Raw genomic sequence first — 18,780 nt, 5'->3', positions numbered from 1 at the left:
TGAAGCACCTGCATCCTGCACTTGCCTGAGAGAAAGTGTTAGAGGAAGTGGCTGCTCTGGTGGAGGAGTTGTTGTCACTCCAATCTCTTCAGCTGTCGGTGTCAGGAATCCTGCATATGAAAATCATCAGAATATAAGAGAAGAACACACCAAATTGTAAAATGAACAACACTTACCTCCGGAAGAAATGGTTGCATAGGCGAACCATTTACCAGAAGTCACTGCCACTTGTTCGTTAGCTGAGTCATCAGGAAAGGAAATCCCACATGATGAGCTTTCATCATCTTGTGCTGCAGAAGGTTGAGGCGAGCGTATGTCAATCATCAATTTATGAGCTAATCCTATTGTTGAACTAGGCCCCATAGATCCCATAATTAGCATTAGAGCTAAAGAAGGAGGAGATTGACATTCCTCAAGATTGTCGAGTCCGGCCACCATAGGCTCTTACTCAGTGGACCCAACTTCTTCAGCATGAGTGGATTTAGGCGCTGCTTCCTCCTGTATTGCCTCTATGATTTGAGGAATGATGTTTGAAGCCTGATCCTAAGCCGTCATATCAAAGGGTTACATCACTTGTTCATGAGGAAAAGCAATGGATTTTGCATCTCCGACAATCGATTCATCCTCTCCTTCCGTTGGATGATAAGAATAGGTGGCGCCCACCAATGCAGGGCCGGTCAAGCGGAGTCCCCTTTGATGAGAAATGCCCGTAACAGATGACTCCTCCTCCTCCTCCTCCATATGCATGGCCGGGGAAGACACAAACGCTGCCTGCAGCAGCTTAGCCCCTTGCTGAGTCTTAGAGGTTAGGGACTCGACCGATAATTGTCGGCGAGTCCACTTGATAGGACGACTAGCATCTCCTTTAGGAAGAGCTCACTTACCTGTTTCTCTCTCTTCCCTAGTCTCCTCTGCTTCAACTCCTTCATCCTTGGGCGTCGCTTGTTCATAAGACAAATATTCATCTATTCCTTCCAAGAGTCATCTTACAGCCTCTCTTTGATTAATACATCTTTCTGATCTCCTTCAAACAAGAAGTATACATTTTATACTCAGGGATCTGAGATGCAGCATGATACCATGTACAAAAAACCAAAGCAGCATATGTGTTGGGTGTCTTATGAGGCAGTTTGAATGTTGCTCCGGTACAACCTACCATGGAATAGTACTACGCCCTGGCACCTTCATAAATGTTGTCGATAAGTGCGAGCTGAAGGTTGGGATTCCCGATATATAACTGGTCATACCCGAACTGCCAGGAGAATCAAAAGGGCTGGTAAGGCTCGATAAAACACTTTCCACTCTGCCAGAATACAGGATAGCCCGGTCAAATGTTAAGGATCCAACAGAAGATGCCTCCATTTAAATATGTAAATGAGCTGTGATCCTTCACATCCTGATATGTTTCTCGATATCTACCACCATCATAATCGGGGAAGCAACAGAAAACATGGTAACTGATGTCCCTCGACAAAATTTTCCGAACAAGCACCATGTACCAGCCCTCCCACTTGGCAGCCTCAAGCCACCGAACGAGAGAAATAAAAGCTCCCCCGGATGAAGGGACTGTCATCATCAGTGAGGGGCAATGCAGGATGAACCAAGACACCAAATAGGTGTAAGGCATTGGCACACGTGGATTGGGAGTCTTCCACTTCTTCGTCCCATCCAAGCTCGTCACCTTTACCATAACGAACTCATTGACCAACTCTCGCAAACCGCTCTATAGGTAACACACCATCGCAGAGAGAAGATTCATCGTTCTCCCATGAGCTAGGAGAACTGTAGGGTACACAACTTCGACCGCGATGGATTCGATTGGCTTTGTAGGCACCACCATTGCTTCAGCCCTAACATTAGGAACCCGGCAAGTAGGGCCATATCAGAAATAGGAGTCTGAGCCTAGTAGTAAAAACTATCAAACTCAGTGAATAGGGGAAAACATCCTCCTTGGCCTCATTGATATAATGAGCAATAGAAGCATCAATGTGAGCCTTGATGTCATCAAGAGTACTCAAAGCAAGACGGGTCACCTCGGCATCCTTTTGGTTCAGATTCTGAAATAAATACTCAGCCTAGGATACTTGTTTGACACTAACCCATGTAGCCCTGTCAATTGAGTGCAAATATGGTAGTGACACATCACTTCCCAAAAAGTCTCATAAATATCCGAGTTTGCTGCCTTCAGAATAGTGAGTTCTTTAGTTCCTGTGATGAATTCCTCATATGATAATTCCCCAAATGGCAAATCAGAGACTTCATACATCTCGTGCAGTGCAAAGCCCAACTCTCTGATAGGCGTAAAGAACGTGCACGTCTCCGGGTTATAACGCTCCAGCATGGTAAAAAAATTATAGTTGTAGGCGTCAAAAATTGCCTATAGGTCCCCGCACGCGGCTCAAGATAGAGAGAAGACAATGAATGTCGTTATCCGAGTCATAAAAGCTTATTTTATATCGACAAGTGCATGAAGTGAGTCAACGGACCGTGTGAAGCAATGGAACTTCAGAATAACCAAACACAATCTAATCGGGAGCTACGCGTCGCTTACAAAAGACGAAGAACCCATCGTGTCCCATCTACTTAACATGTGATTCAACCATGGGAACTTATAGATCTCTTCATTAGCTTTCCAACACATTTTGAATTGCATGATTTCGAGTTCGGATAATGAAAATATAGCAAAAACGGACAGAACGCGTGAAACCAAGTCCAGGCCAAAGTTTGGCCAAGACACCAAATGATGTCTTGGCCAATGCTTAGTCAAGACACCAAATGGTGTTGTGTCTCAGCAAAAGCTTGGAAAAGACACCAAATGGTGTCGTGTCTCAGCCAAGCTTTGGCCGAGACACCCACGGGTGTCCGTAGCCCCCGAAATCTGTTTTTGGCTGTTTTGAGCCGTTTTTCAACCGTTAACCATCTGGATTTATTTCAACTGATCTGAATCTATCCAAGAACGTGATAAAGTAGTTACAACTGAAGATAAGAGTGAATTGATCATTCTTATCCGAAAAAAGAGATCCTAAAACCTATAAATATAGCCCCAGGGCCTTCATTTTTTCAGATCTGAAATTCTCGAGCGTTGGCGAAGCCCTGCTAAACTGAAGACTGAAGGAGCACGAATTTTAGAAGGGAGAAGAAGATTGGATCAAGTTCGTCGGCATAAAGAAGAGGAGTTCATCAGATCTACATTTCCCAGTCCTTTGCCTTGAGATTACCCCGTTGTGGTGATCTCGAGAAGAGTGATTATCTCACTGTGACCGAGATAATTGCTTCGGCTTCCTGATTCCCTCGCGAATCAACGAAGCTCCAGATCTGATCTGATTGTTTGGTGGTCCACGGATATTAACGTCCCCGTCACAGGCTAAGATCCTACGCAAGCAGCGGAGGATAAACATCCGTTGTGTTTGTTTTGACGAGAGTTGTATTTCTTTTGTTTTCATTGTGTAAGAGTCTTATAAAAAGATTATATTTTTTGTTTTTTATTATAATGACTGAAGTTGTAATAAATACAGTAATGAACAAATCGACTTTCTTCCTAAATAAGCCGGCGACCACAGTGGGAGCCAACAGTCTAACTGCCAAGCTTGTCGTGCCGCAGCCAACTATCAAGATCCTGGTGAACGAAAAGGTCGAATACGGATTCGACTAGCAGAAGTTCAAGGAGTACGGCTCCTCCTCCTCCTACTCCAGATCTGCCTCTCTTCGCAAGGGGCAACGAAACTGTTCTTTGGATATGATCATCTGGTGGTCCACGGATAAACCCCGGTACTGGCAAAGATCCCGCGCAAGCAGAAGACCGATAAATAATCTCTGCGTGTGTTGTCAGGAAATCTCTCTGTTTCTTTTCATTATAAGGAAAGTCTTATAAAAAGACTTAATTTTTCTTTTATTTTGAATCATTGTAACGCTTAAAGTTGTAATGAATTCGAAAGCAATGAAACTGATTTCCGACACGAACACGCTAGCGACCACAGTGGGAGCCAACAGCCTAACTGTTAAGGCTATCATACTGCAACCAAGGATCAAGATCCCGGTGAACGAAGAGGTCGAATACGAATTCGACCAGCAGAAGTTCGAGAAGTGCGTCTCCTCCTCCTCCTTCAGATCCGCCTCTCTTCGCAAGTGCAGGAAGGCCTCCTCCTCCCGAAAGATCCGCTGGTCTTCAGATCTGAATACCCAAGAAATCAATCTCCCCATAGCCGCTGCTGCAGTTGCACCTCGCAATGATCCGTCGTCATCCGATGAAGCCAAAGCCGCAGATCCGGACACCTTATCAAAGACGGCTCGTCAGAGGCACCGCCAACATCTCGCCCGCCAATTGGCTAAGGTTTTAGAGCAAGTGGACGAACTCCGCTACTAAGCGGATCTAGAGTTCAGAAAGCACCAAGTGGCTAAGTCGTCGCCACAACAAGCATCGGGGTCCTCCTCCCAACCGTCAACTAACAAATGGGTTCGTGTCAAACGAACCCTTTCTACCCTCGAGGAGCGTATCCAGAAACATCGCGCACTACTTGCGTACACACGGATTCTCGTACAAGAAGCACAAAAATTACATCAGGAGGAGATGGTCAAGAAACCACCAAGATCTAAGCAGGTTTGGGTGCTGAAGGCCAAAATAGCATCTCTAGCCGATAAGAGACACCAGTCGTGTCTCTCGCTCAATTCCAGATCTGAGGCTGTTCCCCAGCCTTCGTCAACTTCAGATCCCGCTCCTATTGCTTCCGCACCTCCGGTGAAGCCCTACAATAGCATGGATCTCTCCAAATCTAGAATTTTGTTGAAGGATCGCATAGGTCCTCTACATGAAGATCGAAACAGATTTGTGATCAAAGAACGCTTGAGCATGGTGAATGAACCCTGAGCAACTCATCGACCTGAGGGTCATACTCGCCCTTGCAACAAGTCTGAGCCTTCTCGTAAGGAGAAAACCCCTATAACTGATCGCCTTGGACTACGTGTTGAAGTCCAAGAGCCCGTTGAGATCCCATGCTCACGAAGGCATAGCTCAAAACGTGCGACTCTTGAGAGTGCCAACAAAGCGATGAATCCTTAGAAGGAAACGTGTTCGTCAGACAACAACATTATACCTGAGAAGTTGTGCCAACACACGATAGATTTCTCTGGTCATCATGCCGATGAGTTGCACTATCAGGCTGAGGGTACGAACAGATCTCGAAAGAAAGATACCCGGGAAACAAACTTTCATTGTCCGTGTGCCGAGCTTATCAGGATAGTATTATCAGCATGTAGCTACCCCAAAGCCGCTCTACAGAGGGTCTCGGTATTCCAATGGCTTTCCTCTAAATCTTAGAAAACTAAGCCAAGGCGTTTTCGTAGAAAAAGATCAGCTACGCAAGATGACGAATTCCCAGAGGTTACTATCAATATGGTCGATAAAGGGAAGTCAACACAAAGTTTTAGTCCCCTTCATTTTCGAACGTATCCCAACATATAACTCGGTTACGCGTGGGAACTATTAGACATAGAGACTATCAGAGAATGCAGAGGGGATTATCCTCGGATGATAAAGCGTCAGATGCTAACTCTGCAATCGCTTCTGACAATACGACATTCAGCCCAGGACAAGCCCACGAGGCACTTATGATTAACACCGAGGAAGTAGCCAAAATGGTTAAGGATGCTCTAGCTAAGCAGGAAGAAGCATTCAAAATCGAATTGGAAATGGCTATACAGGAGATGAGACAAATACACGATCAACAGATCCGAGCCTTGTCGAATCAGATAAGTGAATCCAGTCGTTATAACAATGTCAGCCAAATAGCTAGCGATTTAGACGTGGATGAATACATCAATGTTGATAACCCTCCCGTTGACCAAAACGCTAAGGGTGGCCCCACTGAGAATAACAACGTCGGGAGTGGTCCCACTAATGCTGACAACACTGGGGGTGGCCCCATTGTTCCTCCTTGAAATTGACCAAAGAAGGATACAGACGAGGACGAAAAGATGAAAGACCTTGAGAGCAAAATCAATGCTCTGATGTCTTCTCGAGAGGTGAAGAAGACCGGTATTCCGTGTCCTTACCCAAGAGAGTGGGATTGGATACCGTATCTAGCGAAGTTCAACCTTGTCAACTTCATGCCGTTTGACGGGAAAGGCTCGCCCACTCAACATCTGATCTACTGTAAGTCCCACTTGGGCGTGATCTTTAACAATGAAGCCCTGATGGTTCGGTCATTCGTTGGCACCCTTAGCGGACCGGCCTTCGATTGGTGCCGCAGTCTCAAACCCAAAAGTATCAACAGCTGGGAAGACCTGGAGAGCCTATTCCTCGCTCACTTATTTGATGATGATGCCGAGGTGTTAATCAGGACACTCTTTGATGAGAAACAAGAAGACGACGAGACAGTTGATAACTTTGTCAAACGCTTTCGGAATAAAGCGATGAACTGCCGAGATCCAATCACAGAGGACTTCATCCTCCAAACCTGTCATAACAACCTCTCTTTGGATGTGTTGAAAGTTATGGGAATAGCACCCTTCAATACCTGGAAAGAGTTAAAGATGCACGGAGAGCGGGCCGAACGCTTCCTCAGAAGGAAGAAGGCCGAGAGGGGCCAACTAACGGCTAATCCTCTAAACTCAAACTTCGCCTCCCGTGGTAAGGGGAAAGCACCTGCAATAGTTGTTGACGTTAATCAGATGTCGTAACAATAACCCCGAAGACAGGAAAAGACTTCGTATTCGAGACTCCAAAAAGAATACTCCTTCAAGGACGAGGACGTTCCAGCCTTGTTTGAATCCCTCCTGGAAAACAACAAGATCAAGCTATCACCTATCATAAATCATGAAGAAGCTGATAATACTTCAGATCCAAACTACTGTGCGTACCACAGGAGGATCCTTTATCTCACCAAGGCTTGCTTTGATCTCAAAAATAGCATCCAAACCTTGGTTGAAACCGATGTCTTAACGCTAAATTAAGTCGAATCAAGACTCCGACAAGTATAAGAGTATAAACTGCTCCTTCCAACACTCCTAAGAGTATACGAGTATAAACTGATTCTCAATCCTCTAACTGGTATATGAGGTTAGACTGTTCCCCGGTACTCCAATAGGTATATGAGTCTAAACGGTTTCCTACCTTCAACGGGAAGTTCCTGGAGAATTTTATACATAATATTCTTAAGGATAACTCGATCACGCAACTGAGTACAATATTAGACCTAGTCTTGCAAGAAGCTGGGGGTGGATGATCCATGTAACGGGAAGTTCCCGAAAGAATTCTATATAGTATATTCTTAGGGATAACCCGATCACTACAAGAAGTTCAGGAATAAGAAACTCCCACTCAAACTCCCGCTACGTCTGTTCACTCAACACTCCCATTGTTAGAGTCCGGACATAGTACTCAGAATTTTAATCTTCTGTTTATTGACAATTGTCAAAGCCCTCCATGTTAGGTATTTGTCACTTAACACAAGGAACCCCTTTTGAGTGATTTATACGAATCAACACTCCCTTTGTAATTTATACTCCCACTCTCACTGTTCACTTGGTCAAACCATCCTATAGTTAGGACCACAACCAAAATCCACTCCCGATTCCTTCAATAAACGAGAGGTCCACAAATTGAACGATCAAACCTATAAAAGTTAGGATCGTCTCAAAACTCCTCACTCGGTCAAACATTCCTACAGTTAGGACCACAACCAAAATCCTCTCTCGATTCATTCCATGAACGAGAGGTCCATTTTTAAATTGAGCGATCAAACCTATAAAAGTTAGGATTGTCTCAAACCCCCACTCGGTTAAACCTGTAAACAGTTAGGGTCGGAATCAGAATTCCCTTTCGATAAACGATAGGCTTTCACTCCTCCCCCTTCGGTCAAACCTATAAAAGTTAGGACTAAAGTCGAAATTCCTTTTTTAGATCAAGTAACCAATCCTATAAAAGTTAGGGTTATCTGAATCTATTCGATTCTTGGAGTAGAGATCCCACTCTTAGTTCCACCGGTCCGGATTCTCAAAGTGGAGATCTAACTTGGAGTTTCCTTTGCAATTGAAAATAGAATATAAAATTCTTCCTTTCTAGTATCGGGTTTATCTTTGCCCTAAGAGAAGACACCACATTTTTAACTCTCATAATCCGTTCCTAACACGTGCGGGAAATTTTATCCCAAAACCTAAGTAGGGATAAGTCAGCGCCTAACACGCGTTGTCGGTTAGTCTTTAACCATAAAAAGGACAAATGCCCACATATTCGACATTGTGACAGGTTGTTATTAATAACACCATAATCCGTGCCTAACACGCATGGAGAATTTTATCCCGAAGCCTAAGTAGGGATAAGTCAACGCCTAACACGCGTTGCCGGTTAGTCTTTAACCGTAAAAAGGACAAAAGCTCACATATTCGATATTATGGTAGGTTGTTATTAATAACACCATAATTCGTGCCTCACAGGTACGGGGAATTTTATCCCGAATCCTAAGTAAGGATAAATCATCACCTAACACGCGTTGCCGGTTTAGTCTTTTACCGATTGAAGAAGACACCAGAATCTAAGTCTGGGGAATTTTATCCTGAAACTTAAGTAGGGATAAGTCAGAGCCTAACACGCATTGTCGGTTAGTCTTTAACCATAAAAAGGACAAAAGCCCACATATTTGATATTATGGCAGATTATTGATAAGGGTGTATCTTCTCTTCAAAAAATGTGATCCTCATGGGAGCTTAAGGATAGGTGATTCTCATGATATCTTGAGAATAGTAGTGTGAAGCAACACGGTAGAACACGGGATGGAGCATGGAGCGAGGCAAAGAATCAGAGAATCGAAGCTTCAGTTTTCAGCCTCATGAGTCGACTCATGTATATGTTTGAGTCGACTCAAGAAATCAAGCCCTGTTAGCAAAACGTCTCTAACCAGTCGACTCATCAGTTACGAGTCGACTCATATGAGGTCATGAGTCGACTCATAACTGTTCATAAGTCGACTCATCGGAGCTTTCCTGATTCGTTAAGGATTCTATTTACGTGTTTTCCTGTTTGGGTTTAGTCTGGTTATTTACCAGATTGCCACCACGTTGTAAACCCTATAAATAGGGAATGTTTAGGGTTCTAAACAGAGGTGTGAGAGGCCAAGATGTAGATCTAAAGGGTTTTAGGTCTAAGTAAGATCTTAATCAAAAGGATTAGGGTTTAGATTCTGAGGATCTATGAGATCTTAGAATCAGAGGTAATTAAGAGAGATTCTAATCATTGTATTAAGGATTAGTGAGAATTAAGAGTTTGTTCTCGATTCTAGTGAGATTGTGAGAGAGGGATTGTAATCTTTTCATATTTATAATCTAGAGAAGGTAATTTCCTTCGCCATATACTGAATTGTGCTTGTGTTTCTGTCATCCTCTTCTCAACCCACCTTTGATAATTCCGCGATCAAAGGTACTCACACGGTAACTCGTATCAAGTTGGTATCAGAGTAATCAGATCCGGTGAAGGGGGCATCCTGTGTATGGTCCTGACTCGATCATAGTACAAGAATCTTGGCGAGATCCTTTTCTTTGGAAGGAGTTCAGAGATTAAGGAAGAAGAAGATGACTGAAGTTAACAAAGATGGAGGGGCTCGAGAGTTTCCTCAGCTGAAGTTCTAACTTGAATGGGATTTCAAGTTTCTAAAAGGGGACCTATGATACGAGTGTATCTTCTCTTCGGAAAAAGCAATCCTCATGGGAGCTTGAGGATAGGTGATTCTCATGATATCTTAAGAATAGTGGTGTGAAGCGACACGGCGGAACACAAGATAGAGCGTGGAGCGAGGCGAAGAATCAAAGAATTGAAGCTTTAGTTTTTAGCCTCATGAGTCGACTCATGTGTATGTTTGAGTCGACTCAAGAAATCAAGCCCTGTTAGCAAAATGTCTCTGACCAGTCGACTCATCAGTTATGAGTCGACTCATATGAGGTCATGAGTCGACTCATAACTGTTCATGAGTCGACTCATCGGAGCTTTCCTGATTCTTTAAGGATTCTATTTACGTGTTTTCCTGTTTGGGTTTGGTCTGGTTATTTACTAGATTGCCACCACGTTGTAAACCCTATAAATAGGGATTGTTTAGGGTTCTAAACAGAGGTGTGAGAGGCCAAGATGTAGATCTAAAGGGTTTTAGGTCTAAGTGAGATCTTAATCAAAAGGATTAGGGTTTAGATTCTGAGGGTCTATGAGATCTTAGAATCAGAGGTAATTAAGAGAGATTCTAATCATTGTATTAGGGTTTAGTGAGAATTGAGAGTTTGTTCTCGATTCTAGTGAGATTGTGAGAGAGGGATTGTAATCTTTTCATACTCATAATCTAGAGAATGTAATTTTCTTCGCCATATACTGAATTGTGCTTGTGTTTCTGTCATCCTCTTCTCAACCTACATTTGATAATTCCGTGATCAAAGGTGCTCGCACAGCAACTCGTATCAATTATTATTAATAACACCATAATCCGTGCCTCACACGTACATGGAATTTTATCCCGAATCCTAAGTAGGGATAAGTCAGCGCCTAACACGTGTTGCTGGTTTAGTCTTTCATCGATTGAAGAAGATATCAGAATCCAAGTCTGGGAAATTTTATCTCGAAGCCTAAGTAGGGATAAGTCAGCGTCTAACACGCGTTGCCGGTTAGTCTTTAACCGTAAAAATGACAAAAGCCCATATATTCGATATTGTGGCAGATTGTTATTAATAACAACATAATCCATGCCTCACACATACGAGGAATTTTATCCCGAATCCTAAGTAAGGATAAGTCAGCACCTAACACGCGTTGCCGGTTTAGTCTTTCACCAATTGAAGAAGACACCAGAATGCAAGTCTGGGGACTTTTATCCTGAATCTTAAGAAGGGATAAGTCAGCGCCTAACACGTATTTCCGGGTAGTCTATTCCTGTAAGAAAAACAAAGTCTACGTATTTAATATCGTAGCATTAAGAGAGTTAACTCTCTTAGCACAATGTTACATGTGAAAACGGGTTTAAACAATTCACATGCTAGCCTGATTCAAACGGTAATCGGTAAAGATACATCAAACCCATTGAAGACTGAGGGTTTGCCAAAAATTCTAAAGTCTACACCTAACACGCATCACCGTTTAGTCTTTTCACGTGAGAAAGACAAAGTCTACGTATTCAATATCGTAGCACTAAGAGAGTTAACTCTCTTAACACAACGTTACGTGGAGAACGGACTTAAATAATTCGCACGCTAGCCCGACTCAAACGGTAGTCGGTAAAGGCTCATCAAACCCGTTGATGGTTGAGGGTTTGCCAAAAATCCTATATATACAAGAGTCATTGACGCACCAGCCCCATTAGTTGGTCTCGTGACTGGAGCATCCAACAACTTCGGGATAAGATCCATATCTGTAGACGAAATAACTTTAACAGTTAGTCCTGCAGCCTAAAATTTGGGACCGCCATGCTCCAATACCTTAAGAGCTTAAATTGTGTATACTCCGGCAAATGTACGAGTATAAACTGAGTCAACGTCGGGCGATCCAAAATCCTAAGGTCAACGCCGATCAACGCGTAACCCTAGTTCAACGCCAGTCAACGCGTTACGATGAAAAGTCAATGTCGGGTGATCCGAAACCCTAAGGTCAGCGCCGGTCAACGCGTAAACCTAGGTCAATGCGTAACCCTAGGTCAACGCCACTCAACGCATTGCAACGAAAAAGACAATGCCGGTCGATCCGAAACCCTAAAGTCAACGCCGATCAATACGTATCTCTGAGTCAACGTTGGTCAACACGTTGTGACAGAGATAGGCAGTTCTAAGTCAACTCGACGATACAAGCCAAAATCAACTCACCGGTTTTGATTCAAGACTTCGACGACGGTCAGACAATAAACGTAGCGCCGGGAGAACTTCAGCTATTCGTCAAAATATCGAATAGACTAAAAATTAAAGGAGTCAAGAATCAAAGCTAACTAGAGGTTTTTTACACTGACTGAAGGTTGGACCGATCATATCCAAAGTATTTCAGGCTCATCTATAAAAGAAATGAGACTAAAACAATTTGGAGGGGGTATCTGTAGGCGTCAAAAATTACCTATAGGTCCCCGAACGCGGCTCGGGATAGAGAAAAGACAATGAACATTACTATCCGAGTCACAAAATCTTATTTGATGTCGACAAGCGCATGAAGTGAGTCAACGGACCGTGTGAAGCAACGGAACTTCAGAATAACCAAACACGAACTAATCGGGAGCTACGTGTCGCTTACAAAAGACGAATAACCCCTCATGTCCTATCTACTTCACATGTGATTCAACCGTGGTAGCTTATAGATCTCTTCATTAGCTTTCCAACGCATTTTAAATCGCATGATTCCGAGTTCAGATGACGAAAATACAATAAAAACGGACGGGACGCATGAAACCAGGTCCAGGCTAAAGTTTGGCCAAGACACCAAATGGTGTCTCGACCAATGCTTAGCCGAGACACCAAATGGTGTCTCGGCCAAAGCATGGCCGAGACACCTACGAGTGTATGCAGCCCCCGAAATCTGTTTTTGACTGTTTTTAGCCATTTTTCGATCGTTAACCGTCTGGATTTGTTCTAACTGATCTGAATCTATCCAAAAACGTGATAAAGTGGTTACAACTAAATATAAGAGTGAATCGATCGTTCTTATCCAAAAACAGAGGTCCTAAAGCCTATAAATATAGCCCAGGGCCTTTATTTTTTTAGATCTGGAATTCTCGAGTGTTGGCAAAGCCCTGCTGGAACTGAAGACTAAAGGAGTACAAATTTCAGAAGGGAGAAGGAGATTGGATCGAGTTCGTCAGCATAAAGAAGAGGAGCTCATTAGATCTACACTTCCCAGTCCTTTGCCTTGAGATTTCCCCGTTATGGTGATCTCGAGAAGAGTGATTATCTCACTGTTGTTGAGATAATTACTTCGGCTTCCTGATTTCCTCACGAATCAACAAAGCTCCGGATTTGATCTGATCGTTTGGTGGTCTACGGATACTAACATCCCCATCACATGCCAAGATCTCACGCAAGCAGCGGAGGATAAACGTTCGTTGCGTTTGTTTTGATGAGAGTTGTATTTTTTTTGTTTTCATTGTGTAAGAGTCTTATAAAAAGACTATCTTTTTTGTTTTCATTATAACGACTGAAGTTGTAATGAATACAACTATCTTTTTTTGTTTTCATTATAACGACTGAAGTTGTAATGAATACAACAATGAACAAATCGACTTTCTCCCCAAACAATAGTGGCTCTGCATGATTCCATATCTAGTAGCCAACACCGGAGTCCCAAGACCGGAGTTGGTAAGTGGCTCTCTTAGCTCCTCCAAAATGAAGTTCACCATGCGAGCCCACCATCCCCCATCTACAGAATACACCCATCCAGGAGACTTGAAATTTTGTGCTGGGAACTCGCCCTTGGCCCCGCATAAAACTTCTGACAAAGATATTTGCTAAATTGGCAGTCTCGCCAGCTGGTTACTCTGAGCGGAACAGACCAGGCTTCAAAGCCACCTACTGCCTACTGTAACCCACCAGGCGAACACCTTGATGAGTAAGAGATCCGATGGGTACTCCGTCCTACTCTCTAACAAGATCCCACTACATATGTCTGGAAATAGAGGCACACTAGAAATAAGATAGGGGGTACATCTGCTCCATGTTAGGCAGGAAGAAGAAGCGATCACCAATCTTCCGGAGCAACTTGTGATTCCCATCATACACAAGCTCTGTATTAATGTCAATGAAATCTCCAAATAAGAAGGCTGGCTTCTTAAAAAAATTTTGGTCTACAGTCTTAAACTTAGAATCTGTGACCATGGCCCTGAGAGTCGTCGAACTCACCTGAGTAATGTTTTCTGCACGCTCCATATCCTGGACTCGGAAGACGGGAAGTTCCCAGCGCAGACTGAACGTCACAGCATTGTTTGCACCCTCTTCATGTCTGAAGTGATGATGAAAAGAGAGGGGCTCGCTAGAATAGCACACTACACAAAGAAAGACAATAGTTAGTATCTTAAAGTAGATGAATCAAAAAGTCTAAAAGACTTAATCAGAACGTGACCCTCGTGTCCAATGCGAAGGTCAGCGCTCAGAATGTGACCCTCGCGTTGCACGCGAGGATCATCGTTCAGAACGTGACCCTCGCGTTCCACGAGAAGGTCATCGTTCAGAATGTGAGCCTCGCGTTCAACGTGAGGATCATCGTTCAAAACACGACCGTCGCGTTTCACGCGAGGATCACTGTTCGAAACGCGAGCCTCGTGTTGAATCGGGAAAAAAACAACTTGTTGAACAAGGTTAAAGGCAATGAGCAGGGTGTCAGCGGTGGTGCCACCAACGATCGAAACCCTAGGGTCAGCCTCGGCCATCGGCGTGCTTGGAGAGGCCCTAGTAGACTTCTTAGATCGGGAAGAACCCTTTCATGGAGCCATGGGTTTCGTCGATGATGAATAGTAGGAAGATCGCCAAAAAATAACGAGGGTTCTCGTTGAGAAGAAAGAGTCGATTTGACTCTTATTTGACCCGAGGGTCTATATATAGACAGCCAGGCTATCATGATTAGCATAGGATTCTAGGAGAGAATCCCGCCTAAACGCGATCCTCGTGTTCATTGAAGTCGGTTCGACTTCAGTATCAAAATGCGAGGGTCACCCCCGCGTTTCAAATGCTAAATCGCGAGGTTCACCCCTGCAAATGCAACCCTCACATCTGTAGAACCAGAACTCGAATCTTGCATGTCAAATTTCTTCAACCAAATTCGTGGTGCCTTCGGGATAGATTCAATAAGCAATTCCACTGTTCCAAGATCAAACAAAATCAAGATCCAAAGTATTTCGAAAATTCATCTCAGTCAAGCGCGAACTTTTAAAAACTTTGGAAGGGGTTCTGTAGACTGTCTAAAAATTACTGCAGATAACTGATCCTCACAAAACGCTGACGATGAAAGTTACAATCTGACGATTTTCATGACAACAGACAAGAGTTAAAAATTAACGACTCTCACATTTTCAAGAGTTAAATGTAAGGATTACAAGCTAACGATCCTTGCAGAATTTAAAAAAATATTACAATTGACGATCTCTTCAAGGCCAAATGCGATGGTCCACCCTCGTGTTCCAACTTCCAAACGCGAGGGTCCACCCTCGCATTCCAAATTCCAAACGCGAGGTTCACCCCCCGTCTCAATAGCTAAATGCAAGGGTCATCCTCGTGTATTGAACGTGGACTTCACGTTTGTTCGTTTCAAATTATTTGAACAGCTCCCCACTTAATGGGGCGATTAAGCCCTTATTATGGAGCAAATTAAGGGGTCAGTTACTCCCCTTAAACCCTATAAATAGCTAAATTTACAGTTGGAAGATTGACTTTCTACTCTTAAGATCATCTTTAAAGAAGATCGGCTCAAGTTAAACTTGCCTAGCAAGTTCCTCCCGAACCGAAGTTAGAGAAGATTGAAGTTTTATTAAGTGTGGTGCTCGGATCATCAACGAGATATAAGATTCAAGCTCTCACCGCCACCGTGAAGGAACCAGTATTAAACAAAGTGAATGATCTCTGTTAATCTTTCTCTTTTTTGTAATCGTGAATCCGATAAAAGGATTGTATTAACCTTTGCCTAAGTTAGTCAGAGAGATTTTTATATTTTGAGAGATTGTAATTTCTTTGTCTAAGTCAGTTAGAGAGATTTTATACTTTTCAATTCTCATCATTTCCTTTAAATTTTTTCGCAAATAATAGATGACGAGTCCGCTAGGGACTAACTTTTTCACTGATGAAGAAGTGATTGCGCAATCCGACACCAAACTCATAGGGAGTATTGTTGAAACTCTAACTGTTGAGTTCGATCAAGCCAAATACGAGGAGTTTCTCTCCTCCGGATCCCTTAACCCCAAGGCTATCTGTAAGATCCGCAAAGTATCTAAGGAGACTAAGGTTCCTCCTTCTGTTGACTCACCAAAGGAGCGCCTCAACAAAACTATACTCGGCATCTTACATTTTCGTGAACATCGTTTCCGAGTATCATTGTTATCATAATAGATATCAGTTTAAATTAAACATATTTAGATTGGCCCAAACTCTTTTTCTCACAGTGGATTGTGGGCCAAATTCTAGATATTGGTCCTATGGTTTATGGACAATTGCTCTTAGGGGGCCAAACTTTGAATTTAATGGCTACTGAGGCTACGAAAATCAATTAATAAATATCCTACACTACAAATTAGCGGAGCTACTTGGGGAGGGGGGGGGGCGGGTGCTAAGAGAATAGGCCCTATATTTTTCTCTCTTATACTTTAAGGCCGGTTTGTTTCAATACAGAAAGTGGGGGAAAAAAATATTTTTTGACGTTTTCCTTCACTTTCAGAGGTTTGGTTCGTCAAAGCTATAAAAGAAAGTGGGGGAAAGTATGAGTTGTCACTATATTATTGGTTGATGTGAGTAATTTTTGATGTTTTCCTCCACTTTCCTTGTTTAGATTTTTTTTCTTGTGTTTGGTTCATTCTTAAAAGTTTGGAAAAAAAGATAAGATGAGATGAGATGAGATGAGATGTCACCATATTATTGGATGATGAGATGAGATGAGTTTTCCTCCACAATCCTTGTTTTTTTGGAGGAAAGTGATGGAAGGAAATTTTAATGGGATGTGATGAGTTGTCACCATATTATTGGATAATGTGAGTAATTTTTAAAGATGATAGAAAACGAAGAAAAGTGGGGAAAAATGAGTTAGATGAGTTGATTGATGTGACTCATTTCTTGTGTTTTGTTTATTTTTAAAAGTATGAAATGAGATGTGGTGGGATGAGTTGTCACAATATTATTGGAGGAAAGTGGAGAAAGAAATGAGATGTGGTGGGATGAGTTGTCACAATATTATTGGAGGAAAGTGGAGAAAGTGAAGAAAAGTAGATTTTGGAAAGTGGGGGAAAGTGAAAAAGTGAAGGAAAATGGGTTTTGGATTCTGGGGGAAACGAAACAGACAGGCCCTAAAATGGTATGGGAATAGCATTCTAATTATCAATGCTCACTTTTTCTGGCACAAGACACCATACTATCATTTAATTATGGGTTAGACCATTGTATATCTATTGTTGCATATAGAATTCAGAGTGAAGTTTTTGGACTCTTTTATCCTAAAAAAAAGAGAATAGTTTCTTAACAAGTAGAGCCAAACAATTTCCTCTAGAATCTATCCCTAATCGGGTGATAGTTACAAGGGTCCTATCCGCAAATAGAATTCAGGGGGTCTATCCTCAAATTACCCTTTTTCCAAACAAAACTTCAAATCACAACAATCACCCCTACAAAAACACAACTAAATTTCGACACCAGATCTACATCTAACAATGAAAGACATCACCACCAATCGAAAGAACACAAAAAAATTAAAAAATGAAAAATGAAAAATGAAAAATACAAATTAGAACAAAAATAGCCACTTTATTATGATAGTCAATCAACCAGTACAACCAAACACACAAAACTCACATCATATATTTAAATAATTTTATACCTTAATACCAACAGGCTTAAAGGAGGTAAGCTTCATAAATTTCTCCCAAGACTTCTCCCAAACAATAACCTCATACCTCCCAACCTTATTATTACGAGTAATATCCTTGGCCTCGATAACAAGCTTGTAGTTGATTCCAGCCACAACTTGGCTCTCACCTTTGATCACTTTGGTGAACACAAGCTTGGTGTTGGCCTCTTTGTTGTGCTCACTCACCGCAAACTTACCAATCTCAACCAAGTGTGGATCACTCAAGTTCTTTATTGGGATATACCCTCCTGGAATACCAACAGGGTTAAAGGAAGTAAGCTCCATATATTTCTCCCAAGCCCTCTCATAAACAATAACCTCATATCTCCCCACCTCATTATTTTGATCCTTGGCCTCGATAACAAGCTTGTAGTTGATTCCAGCCACAACTTGGCTCTCACCTTTGATCACTTTGGTGAACACAAGCTTGGTGTTGGCCTCTTTGTTGTGCTCACTCACCGCAAACTTACCAATCTCACCCAAGTGTGGATCGCTCAAGTTCTTTATTGGACCGTACCCTCCTGGTTTTGGGACCGTGCCAGCTCCTCCCAATCTTGAAGCGGAGGATATATTTGCAAGAGGTAGAATAGCACAAGCACCAAGAAGAAGAAGAAGAAGAAAGGAATTGGGCCCCATCTTCTGTTTATGCGCAACGGAAGAGAAGGTGGTGGTATTTATACTGGTCGGTCGTATTAATGGGTGAGCTTTGTATGGAGATCGTCGTATAGGAAATTTTACGCCGACTGAGAATTCATAATTAATTTTGGGGGAGTGATGGGACGTCTCGTGAGCCCATGGTAAAAGAAAAACACGTGAATGGGTTTTGGCTGGTTTGAATGTTTGACTTGGCTATTCATAATTAATTGAGGATAGGTGTCATTGGTCCTTGCTGTATGGCACCATTAACTGAGAGCTGATTATGTAAAGAGGGAAGGCTGTCGCTTTGGCAGGATGAAGGCAAAGCATAGATCATGAATGAATGGGAAAATTAAAACATCATGTCGGGGCGTTAAATTATCAGAATATTCTAGAGACTAGAGTAAAAGCAAGGTTGATGGAAAAATTAGAATGTTGCTTCACTCGGAAAAGAAACAACATAAATAACTGAAAATCGATGTTTTGACAGTTTTTTATTTCACGGTTTTTCGGGTAAGAAAATAAGAGGAAAAAAATAGTGAGAAGAAATTTATAATCTATTATCTTATCTTTCTTTTTTCATTTGATTAAAATATCTTATCTTTCTG

The 18,780-nt window shown here is 42.4% G+C and overlaps 1 protein-coding gene across 1 annotated transcript; it reads right to left on the bottom strand.

Annotated features, from left to right (window-relative positions):
* On the bottom strand, window positions 17,414-18,202 carry LOC109822641 (cysteine proteinase inhibitor 1-like). Its single transcript, XM_020388872.1, has one exon. It carries the CDS (start codon window positions 18,170-18,172, stop codon window positions 17,501-17,503), a length of 672 nt encoding a protein of 223 aa, XP_020244461.1. The 5' UTR covers window positions 18,173-18,202; the 3' UTR covers window positions 17,414-17,500.

This window comes from Asparagus officinalis, chromosome 8 (genome assembly GCF_001876935.1).
Source record: "Asparagus officinalis chromosome 8, Aspof.V1, whole genome shotgun sequence".
NCBI lineage: Eukaryota > Viridiplantae > Streptophyta > Magnoliopsida > Asparagales > Asparagaceae > Asparagus > Asparagus officinalis.
The sequence above is the reverse complement of the archived record's forward strand: the minus strand, read 5'-3'. Positions and strand labels throughout refer to the sequence as shown.